The sequence below is a fragment of the Galeopterus variegatus genome, unplaced genomic scaffold (genome assembly GCF_000696425.1).
Source record: "Galeopterus variegatus unplaced genomic scaffold, G_variegatus-3.0.2 Scaffold1011, whole genome shotgun sequence".
In the NCBI taxonomy this organism is placed as follows: Eukaryota; Metazoa; Chordata; class Mammalia; order Dermoptera; family Cynocephalidae; genus Galeopterus; species Galeopterus variegatus.
Window position 1 is genome coordinate 468,902 of NW_007727122.1, and position 11,725 is coordinate 480,626.

General features: G+C 44.5%; 1 protein-coding gene across 1 annotated transcript in view; it reads right to left on the bottom strand.

Annotated features, from left to right (window-relative positions):
- PARVA (parvin, alpha) overlaps positions 1-11,725 on the bottom strand; it is a 56,748-nt gene that overhangs the window by 14,567 nt on the left and 30,456 nt on the right. The window contains exons 5-7 of the mRNA XM_008574189.1: positions 8,003-8,118; positions 3,728-3,786; positions 997-1,016 (exon numbers count right to left, since the gene is read on the bottom strand). Coding sequence (XP_008572411.1) covers positions 997-1,016; positions 3,728-3,786; positions 8,003-8,118 — 195 coding nt within the window. The remainder of the gene's footprint in view (positions 1-996; positions 1,017-3,727; positions 3,787-8,002; positions 8,119-11,725) is intronic.

The following is an 11,725-nucleotide window of genomic DNA, read 5'->3' on the forward strand; positions in this document are numbered from 1 at the left end:
CTGGAGAGGGGATGGGGCTCTGTTGGGTGATTTGGATTAGTCATTTCATCTGGATTAGAGATTTCTTTTCACTATTTATATTCCATTTTATGATTTAGTCATGGTTCTGAAATGTTTCTGAAGGTTTTGTGGAGGTATGTTATCAAATCATTTCACCTCCTACCTTTTAAAAATAGGACACCCAAAACAAATTTCCTGGTAGAGGGCATGGATAAGAGGATTGGGAGCTGGGATAGAACATGGGCTCCTCCTCTTGAATAATCTGCATCCCCTCGATGCTTTGTGCCTCGGTTTCCTCTTCTATGAAATGTCATTTGAAAAATGAGCCTCCCCCAGGCTTGTCAGAGGATGAAAGGCAAGAATGTTCGTGCACATGCCCTGTAAGCTCTGATGTGCTCTACTGATGTGAGTTGTTTTTAGCATGATTGAAATATTTCAAAACATTACTCATAGCAAATATCAGAATCATAGAAAACAGCTAAATCATGCTCCCTGCTGGGCTGGGAGGGCTTGTGACCCCAAGGCCTGACCTTTCCTACTCTTACGCCAACAAGTAAATCTGAAGCTACCAGAAAAGCGATCAGTGATCTCTGATATTCATGGACTTTATAAATGAACCCAAGTTCTGGGAAATGGGAAAGGTAGGAGCTGCAACGAGGGAAGGGGAAGAAGACAGACTCCAGAAGGGCTGGACACAGAGGGAAAAGGGGTCAGTCCCAAGTTTGTTCATACACCTGTTCCTTTACTTCCACAACATGCTTACAGCAAAACTGCCCATCCAGATACCCAGGCAAATTCAATGGCCTGATTACATTGAGGATGACTGTGCAGATATAGTTGGTTTTCTTCTTCCCACCAGTTAGCTGTCCTTCCCTACCCACCCGGCTGTGTCAGCAGGCTGGTGCAGACACATCCAGGCAGCAAGCTGAGTGCCTGCAGAATTCACTAGAGCCCACCGCAGCTGCCAGTGCCAGAGGACAATCTTATGCAACTCACCATGCCTTCCAGAAAGAGCCCTGTAGAGAAAGGAGAAAGAAAACTGTGTGACTCTTCTCTTGACCCTTTATGAGGGGCCAGTCCTCTAAGAGGACCCTCCATCACTGCTGGAACCTCCCCCTGTCGCCCCCACCTGCCCCTGCCACACCACTGCCTGCCACCAGCCTGTGCCCAGAGCTCAAAAAGCCTCCTTCTATTGGCATTTTATTATGCACTGTCTCCAATTATTGAGACTTTACCACACTGCCACCTATTTTTTCCCTCTGCTACACAGATATGCTGGCATTAGCACAAAGCCTGGTACGGTGATGCTTAAAGGAAAATTTCTTGCCTTAAATAAAAACGTATTGTTGCTTGCAGTTAAGGAAGAATATTTGACTCGGGGGCTGAAGATTCTCAATGAGAGAATCTTAGGATTCTTATGAGCAGAGCTCAAGCAACCCCCCATGTGGAATTTCACTGCCCAGGTGCTGTGGGCAACTGCCTGGGGAGCTCGGCTTTGTCTCGCTCCTCTTCATCCTGGATGCTCACCAAGCTGCACCTGCCATTCACTCAGGATAGGTTTTCTCAAAGACGGCAGGAAATGGAACCACACCCATAGCAGAGAAGCAGCAAAGTGTTAAGAGCACAAATGTTAGAAACAGATCACTTAGCTTTAAATCTCACTGAGCCATTTTTTTTTGCTGTGTGACTTTGGGGGAAGCTATTCAACCTCTCTGAGTTTTAGGTCCCATATCTCTAAAACGAGGATAATAACGGTAAATACCTCAATGGGATGTTGTGAACATTAAATGATTTAACACATAGAAAGATAAGCATAATTCCTAGTATACAGTACTAGGACTGCTCAAAACATTGTTTTCTCAATACTTTTTTGGTTCTCATTATGATTCTTATTATATTGGTTTTCCTATTATATTGGTACACCTATCACCCACTAAATGACCACTTGCAGGTAGTGTGCTGGAAAGAATAAGGAACTTTGAGTTAACTGTGGGATAGACCAAGGATACAGTTTCCATCACCCTTGAGCTGTGGGGTTTCAGGGAGTATAATCATTGCTTCAAGTGTTTATTATGAACATCAACAGATATGAAAGTGCTTCATAAATTGTATTCTTCATAAATTGACTGTGGGATAGACCAAGGATACAGTTTCCATCACCCTTGAGCTGTGGGGTTTCAGGGAGTACAATCATTGCTTCAAGTGTTTATTATGAACATCAACAGATATGAAAGTGCTTCATAAATTGTATTCTTCATAAATTGTTGTTATTAGGAGGTTGCATCTATGTTTATGTCTTTGTGGCAGAGATGAGAGAGAGAGAGAGAGTGAGAGAGAGACCACAGAAAGCTTCACATATGGCTGATTGTTCTAGAATCTGCAACTTCATACTTCCTAATTCTGGAGTTTCTCCCAGGCTGTACTCCTCCCTGGTCTGTCTTCTTTTCCACAAGGTGAAACAGTGGGCGTAGACAAGCCCAGCACGGGGTGGGGGAGGCGCGTGGCAGGACAGTGGGGAATCTGCTCCTTCCCGGCAGGCCTGACCCAGGGCAGCTGATCCTCCACCCTCACAGAACCAAGGCCAAGAGTCAGTGTGCACAGTAGATCAGCTGATCCTTTGGCTACCAAGATTGGCCCCCCAGTGTGACCTGCAGACTGCCTGATAGGGTCTCCATAGGCCATAAACTGGGCATTTTGGGAAGGGCCACTCTACATCCTGCCCTCTCCCCTTGGCCTGAAGAGACCACCCCCCAAACCCTTTTTAAGGCTCAGGCATGCTGTGGTCCAGCCAGCCAGTGCCCTGGACTCCCTCAGCCATGACTGGGAGAGGGAGGGAGCTTCCTAGAGACTGGACGGGGCTTAGAAGGTGTGGGTGGGCTGGGAAGGGGAGAATGTCATGGCTGTGACTCCGCTGAATCCTCACCACCTCTCTGGTTAGGAAAACGCTCCCCACTGCAGAGATGAAGGAACTGAGGTTGGAGAGGCTGGGACTCAGCTGGTGAATAAGTGGCAGAGCCTAGACGCAAACTCAAGTCTGGCTGGCCTAGAGGTGCCTGCTCTTTCCACTAGGCATCTCTTGGTCAAAGGGACAGAGAGAAAAGGTGGGGAGCAGGGAACACTGAAAGCCAACTTTGCCTGGCTTTGCCTGGGGCCAGGGCTCAGGCCTGCCTGGAGACCTCAAACCCCCATGCACCAGCCTGCTCTTCCTGCTTCAGAACAAAACTCCTGTTCTCCATGACAAACCTTTGCTACGCTCTGATATCCCAGTTTCTAAAAACACACAGAAAACAAAACAAAACCAAACTAAAAGACAGCTCTAAGGTAGAGAGGGGCTTTCTGGGTCATGGAACGTGACCAACAAAATCAGATTTGGAAAAGAAGAAAAATGTCCTAAAGGTTAATGATTTAAATTCAACCCCATGTTTATGGCATGGCAATTTCATACTGGTTGGCTTTTTTGGGGCATACTTTTTCCTGGAGTGCCACAAAATTAGAATTTTTCAATCACTACCAATTCCCTCTCCCCACTTCCCCACCCAAGTTTCTACCTTAAGCATTGAGAGGCATGTTTTGAGTGCATGGAAAAGGCTAAACTATAATCATTGGCTGAAGTCTAATCCCTCCTGCAATCCCAATAAATGAAAACTAAATATCAGCAAATGGATGAATTTCGGAGAAACATCTGTGTTCCATTACAGAATCGCTGGCAACAATGGTGTTGACATACTCTGTGTTACCAGTTATTTCCTCTTGGATTTGCCGAGACTGGAGGATTCCTTCTCGTTTCTGAAAAGGGGGTGGGGACAGGGGTTGGGAGGAAAAGAGAAAAATATGCTTTAGAAAAATACAGACAAACTGAAGAGCATTCCTGATATTGAGAAAGTTACTGGTGTTTACGAAATGCACTCAGAGACGAGATAATGCTAGCATGAAAAACAGCCCTAATTTTCTGGGACTGGACTGTACCATTAGGACGTAAGTGCAATTAGTGTTTAGTCCAAACAAGTAGGCTGTTTCTTGGATGGTGAATCTTTCCTTTCTTTATTGGAAGACATTCTGCTTGGAAGCAAACTGTTTGCCTCCCGGAGTAATCCACAGTAAACCAAATGGAAACGAAGGCCACAGTGTGTCTGCCATCCAGCTGGGGCCACAGAGGGAAGCCGAGAAACACATTTAACTGGGGGGCTGGGTGGAGCAACTGAGGCCAGCGTGGGGATTCAGACAGAGACAGAGGGCTTTGTTGTTTTTGTTTCTTTAACTGATAATATGGGAGCTTTTAAATTAGTATGATCCTCACTCAGGTAACTAGCTCACTCTCTGAGAAAAGGTTGAGCACTTTGGAGTCTCGCCCATGCAGCCATCCATCCGTCCGTCCATCTGTCTGTCATCCATCTACCCCTCTCCCTTAATTCATCCTCTTTCTTCCTTATTTCATCAGTGCCTTCTATGTACAAGGCACTGAGCTGGAGTTAGAACAGACACTCTGGAGCATAGGACATGGTTTCTGGCCTTGAGAACTTAGAGTAAAATGGGGGAGATAAAGCTGGTATGTGAAAATGGCTTCCCCAAAACTGTCCTGGTTTATGCTTCATGTCCCAGTTTAATTATTAATAGGATCCCCTTTCACTCTCAAAAATGTCATGGATAATAAATTATGTGGCCACCCCATGCAGAGAGGAGGTGCTGGATGCAGGACAGGAGCAAGCACTTTCAGCTGGGGTGGTCGGGGAAACCTTCCAAGGGGAGGGGGTCTTGGAGCTGGTACTTCAAGGCCAGATAGGATTTGGCAGGACACCAGTGGGAGGTCATTCCAGTGGGAGGGACGGCTCCAGCCAAAAGGCAGAGTCAGGACTGCACAGATGTGTTCAGGAGGCTGCTTGGAGGGAGGGTGGCTGCCATTAGTCGGGGGCACCTCTGAATGCCAGGCTGGAGAGTTTAAACCTCACTTGTGGGCATGGGAGCCAGTGAAGGAGTGTCAGAGTTCAGGATCACTTTCTCTTTTTTTTGTGACTGACCAGTACAGGGATCCAAACCATTGACCCTGGTGTTACAAGGCTGTGCTCTAACCAACAGAGCTAACTGGCCAGCCTCAGGAAGACTTTGATGGGCGTGAGGAGGGAGATTCATTCTATCAGGTCCCTGCACAGCCAGCACCAGACTCATGGAGGACGGTCTGGACAAGGCCAGCGGCTGACAGAGTGAATTCATCTTCCCAAAGGCTGAGAGAGGAGTGTCAGGAAGAAGCCTCTGTCAAGAAGCCTTCTTGAGCCTCCTGCCAAAACTTCCAGAAACCTCCCTTCGCATTCCCAACAGCCACAGAAACTAGCATCCTTGCAAAATACTTTTACAGAAGGCGAGGTAGAGCTGGATAAGGCCAAGAGTCTATCTGGATTAGGGGAAGAAGAATGGACTATCAAAGCAAAAAAGAAGGTAAAGAAAAAAAAAATAAAGCTATCTTAAGGGGACCAGTTGAAGATAAATTTTCCAAATTCAGTTTTGACACGTGTAAAATTTTCACATGGGACTAATGGGATCTGTATCCTTCTCTTGTGAGCCTCCTGACAGACATAAAACCTCATCTTCAACTTCATGCAGAATTAAATGCTTTTATTGAATGGAGAAGAAATCTGGGTTAAATAACCCCTCACACAGACAGCATCCCGATTCACCTCCATCCGTTATTGGCTCCCTGAAGAGTTCTCTCTGTAGTGCAGTCAGTGACTCTGCTAATCCCGAGTCCTGCTTCTGTGCCTGTTCAACCCGATAAAGCAAAACACTCCAGAAAACCTGACATGCGTTGTTGCTATTTTCTGTAACGTGTCCTCCTTTCTCCCTCATGCTAACAAAACTGCCTACAGGAGAAATTAAACCAACAGCAGCCTTCTGATGGCCTATAATTGAACTCAAAATAAGGCATGAGTTGCAGGCTTGCAAACAGAAACCCCTCTCTCCTGCTCAAATTTTCAATTGTAGTTTTTTTTGGTCTGTTGTAATTCCAACAGGCATATTTTATTATTTCTATTAGAGAGCTCTTTATTCAAGCTGGTAAGAAAAATACTAAGATGTTCAGTAAATTAATGGGCAAAGAATTGGAATGGACTGTCACAAAAGAGGTCACACAAAAGGGCAGTTTGCATAGAAGTACTTCCACCAGCAACAGAAGAGCTATAAATGAATATAACGGCAGTATGTTTACTCATGAAAAAAAATTTTCAACATTAGTGATATGTGGTCACTAAGTGCTCTTTCATGAACTGCTCCAGATATCATGATTTTTCAAAAATAGACTTTATTTCTTAGAGCAGTATTAGGTTCACAGCAAAACTGAGATTTCCCATAAGCCCCCTGCTCCCACACACGCAAAGCTGCCCCCATTATCAATATACCGCACCTTATGGCACACTTTTTAGAACCGATGAACCTACACCGACACATCATTACCCCCCAAAGCCCACAGTTTACATTAGGGTTCATTCCTGATGTTGTACATTCTATGGGTTTTGACAAATGTATCCACCACTCCAGTATTGTATAGAATAGTTTTACCATCCTAAAAATCCTTTGTACTCCACCTAGTCATCTCTCCCTCTCCAATCCTAGTTTTAAAAAACATAACAAAATGAATTCACACATTACTGACAGGGAAAATCAACACAATGGATATGGCACGTATTCACTAGGAAGATGCTTGTACCAGGATGGCCTGGGCTGGCCACATGTCCGCAGCATACATTAAGTGATTAGCAGCATGCCTGCTACGGGTGAAGAGCTCAGTAAATGAGGACAGTTAGTACCTTTTGGTAGCTGCACCGAGTGTCTGAGCCACACATGTTCACATTGTCTGTGGGCTTCTGTCCTCTCTGCTTCTTACTTGCAGTCCTGTTCCTGGCAGGCAGGGCCAAGGTTTCATATTCCTATTATACCCTCTTGATGCTTAGCAAAGTACCCAGAAGGTGTGGAAGACATACTTTTTCATTAGGGCATGACTGAGCAGTTGATTAGGAGCCCTGTCCATGTCCTCCTCCCCTCATGTTAACATCTAATCCCTGAAAGCTCAGCTCAAAGTCCTCTTGTCCTGGGGACTGGCCTGGCCTGATCAGGCAATGTTTACTAGCCCTCAAGGCACAGCTGCTATATCTTCTCTGTTCCAGAACCCTGGATGACCCTGGATATCCAGGGAGCTGCTCATGTGTGGGGCTCTCCCTTGCTGCATGTTCATTTGGAAAAGAACAGAAACAAGCAAACAAAATGATGACCTTTTGCTAAATGGGTATAAAGTTGGAAAATAAAATTGAATTTGAGTATTTAATGGGGTTAGGAATAGAGGGAGATAGTCGTGGAGAGAGAGCACACCCTCATTGTGGAAATTATACAGCCATATGTGAATGGAAATTCCATCCAACAATCTGGAAAAGATGACTTGAGATCCCAGCTGTGCTTCCCTGGGAAGGCAAAAAGCAGCAGTGCCTTTAATACAGATATGGCCAGTCGGGGTCTCTCTCAAACACACCCCCCCACACACACACCCACACACCCTTCCTTCTGTGTATAGATATCTGTCTCCCTACCGATACCTATGCATCATTTCTTTAACCAAAAAAACCACGATTCTCCATGGGTTGCAGGGTACCCGAGATGTGCGCATGCACACACCCCTCCCCCTCTCCTCCTGATGCCACTACGCACACCTCACAAGCATATATACCACACCTCAACTATACAGCACACAGACAACCTCCCAGCAATAACACGTAAACCACAGGCACACACCCCACACAAGGCTGTCCCGTGCATAGGCACACGCTCTTCCATCCTTTGCACACTTGCCAGGGCTACGCCAATATGCATGAGCAAGCGGACTCACGTGCCTCCCAACACACAGCACACCTGCGCACGTCAGCATTCATTCAGCTGTCCTCCCGCCGATCTGTGCTCTAGCTCTCACAGCATCTCAGCCTCCACAGCTCTTGAAAGGAGATGATTGTGATGGTATCCATCTTACCTGGACCACAACCACTTGGATGGAAACATGGTCTGGGAGTCGGATTGGGGCCCGGAAATACTGAGACAGAGCAACCAGCAGATGCAAGATGGCCACCAGGCTCTTGGCATGAACAGCTGAAATGAAAGAGGATTTAAAAGTTAGAGCATCTTCTTCCAGGTCCCAGCAATATAAAAAGATATTCAACATGTAGCAATACCCCACCTAGTGCCCCTTTATCCCACCCCTAAAGGTCAAGGGACATCCTTGGTGATCACAGATCTCACCCTGGGCCCCCTCAGTTCTTGGCCAGGTCCCATGGAGCTCTTTCTTACATCATATTATTGTTGGATTTCCAATGTAGTACTTTTCGTCTCTAATACCAGGTTCCTATCAGGACCCTGACAACTGCTAAGTTCTGAGATCAGATCAGCTCTCCCCTGGTCCCACTCCATTCTAATATCCACCAGCATGTCTGCTCTGCACCCCCCTCCCTCCCCACATGACTGTGAACTCTCTGGATTACCACCACTACTCTTGTCCCAAGAACATTCACGAAGCGGGCTTTCAAGAAATGGACACTCAGAAACACTGGGTCCCTTCCTTTGTTAAGGGCTTTAAGATCCCTGGAGGAAGGCATGAGAAACATCCAAAGGACACCGTTGCTGTCTTGAGTGCCAGGGATGGTCAGTGTAGACAATGCCCCTTAGGGAACAGCTGGGAGGAGATGTCAATGACCCAGGTGGCTTCCATAGCTACTAAGCCAAGGGCTGAAAGTTAAGCCATTTACAGTAGGGAAAGCTGGGCTCTATTGGGTTGTAGTTTTCTCAATGGATGAGGACGATGAGAAGACTGACTTAATGAGAACACACAGCATCAGGCAGATTGGAACTTAAATTTTTACTTTATAACTCTGCCATTTATTTACTGGCTTTATGACCTTGGGTAGGATAGCCACTCAAGGTTTCCAAGCCTTAACTTGCTCCTCTTCACAAATGGGGATAACAGTACCTATGTGGATGTAGAAGTTGTAAAGATTTCCAAAGACAGTGTAGGCAAAGCTCCTGGAACAAAACAGGTGCCCAGGAATGGCTGATATTTTGTATTATAACTTATGTAAAGTATCTGGGCACCCGGGCAACTACACCACGTCAGCTTTCTTCCCTTTCTTTCTCATAAAAGGGAAGATTTGCAGATACTTTACCTGCCTTCAGTCCTACTAGCTTCATGGCTCTTCATTACAGGGGCATTTAATGGAAGAACCCAAATGCCCATTTTGTGTACTTAGCATGCACTGGGCCCATTATTAGGGTGTCATTCTATCTTCCCTGGGATTGACAAGTCTGCTTTAGCAGAAGCTTTCAGAAATCTCCAAGAAAAGGAAATGATTCAGACATTCCTTTGGAACTCATTAGAGTTTCTTGTTATATCACTGCTACTTCAAAGAAGGTTTTCTACTGATTACGAACGGCAGTTCACCACTACCACAAATAGTAGCTAAACTGCTCTGAACTCCTAGACCTCCAGAAGGAGATTTCAGTTCTGGGCTTTCGGGCATTGTCAACCAAGTTTTACCCACAGTGACAGCCTCAGAAAAAGGCTCCTGCTACAGGGCTGACCCATGAACATGGCATGGTCACTGGCAGATGCAGGCAAACCCGGGTTTGCTCTTCTGATCAGAACTGCCCCACCACCCTCAGGTCTTCACTGAGGGTTGTAAGAACGTGTGCTACTCTCCCCCCTTTATTGGCAAAGTTTAAGGCTAGAAAAGTTGTGGTCAAACAAATTGTTCTTGTGCCTGGTGAAACTGTATGTCATCTGGCTGTCTAGGTTAGCAACACAGAGCTGTATCGTAAGCATCATGAAAATGTCAGACTCTTTCAGTGAACACTCTGTCCTCCTGGGGACTTTTTCAAAAGAAAGAATTGCACAGTCACACATAAGTGCACACATACACTCATACACACACAAAGATGTTAACTACTGTGTAATATATTATTTTTAAAAACCCTGGAAAACACTTAGCTATAATAGCAAGAGGGTGGTTTAGTGGTTTTCAAACCTTCTTTTTTGTATTAAGCAAACACACAAAGATGTTAACTACTGTGTAATATATTATTTTTAAAAACCCTGGAAAACACTTAGGTGTAATAGCAAGAGGGTGGTTTAGTGGTTTTCAAACCTTCTTTTTTGTATTAAGCAGAGAAATCCTTTGTTCTAAAAATCAATAGGTAAAACTCATGAAAAAAGTACAACTGCTCTATTGAAAGTAATAATGAGAGTCCCAGGGTCCTAGCTGCAGCCCACCCATGGCTTTTTGTCCTCTCCCCAGTGACCTCTGAGTTTCTCGTTGCAAACCCCTATTTGGACCAAGCAGTTTAATAATCTCTGCCTTAAAAAGTTATAGTATATCCACATAATAGGATAGTTTGCATGCACTGAAAATCATTAAGACAATGTAGCTATAAATATTAGTGTAATGTTAAAAGGAAATGAAACAGAAATAAGGTAAAAATATACATTTATGGATTATATCATACATAAATATATACACATATGTGCACACATACGAGCATGTACTTGTGGTCAAACACTTGGAAAAGAATATAAAATAAAAATAAAAATAGTTTTCCTGCAGCAGAAAAAGTTTTATTCAAAATATTCTCTATTCTAAAATAAAGATATGTCATCTTTTCAATTAAAAAATTTCTATCAGCTGCTGTGTATTTGTGCACCTTCACCACTGCCGCCTCTCAGCACATCTCATGGGAGTTTCCTCCCTGCTGCTTGACAGAATCTAAGGCCACCACGTGCCTGCACTCATGGCAGGATGGAAATGTGCAGAAGAGCAAGGGCCAAGGCTTCCCCGTATAAACCGGGAACTGCGGCCTCTGTGCCAAGAGTGTCACTCTGGGGCTGGAAAACAGCTTTAAAAAAGGAGCTGCTGAGTTAGAAATAGTCCTCCAAACACATCCTGTGGTGGAAATATGAACTGGTGTAACTTTTCTGGAGGCAATTTAACAATATATATTATGACTTTAAAAATGTACACACACATTAGCCCTAAAATACCACTCCTACGTATTTATCCTAAAAAAGTAATTATGGTTATGAGCAGGGAGAACTCATCAGGGTGTGCTGATATTGGTGAAAATAATGGAAAACAATCTAAAAATCCATCGTTAGTTAAATAAATTACGACAGAGCCATACAATGTCATGTTACACAATATAAAAAGTGACATACAGAAGAATATCTTATGATTCGTAAAGATATTCATTTTCCAAGGAACATAAACAGGTTGATCTCATTTTTGTAAAAATATACATATATTGTAAAAATATACATATATACTCCTTCCATATATATGTAAAGGAGTATACACTATTCATTTATTACACACACATACACAGAGGGCTTGAAGGAACACACTACGGTGTTCACAATGTCTGTCTCTAGGTGGGCAGCTTCTTATGGCAGGATGTGTAGGCTCAGTACACAGGCTCTGCAGCTGGGCTCTGGGTCTAATTCCTAGTTCCACCTATGTGACCTTGGACAGTGATGTTCCTTTAGCAAATATCATGTGCCTTAGTATGTGCCAGTTACTCTTCTTGGTTCAGGGGAGATACCAGTGAAGAGACAAAAATCCCTGCCCTCATGAAGCTTACATTCACAGTTTCTATGCCTCTCTATGCCTCGATTTTCTCATCTGTAAGATGGGGATAACAGAATTCATACCTCAGA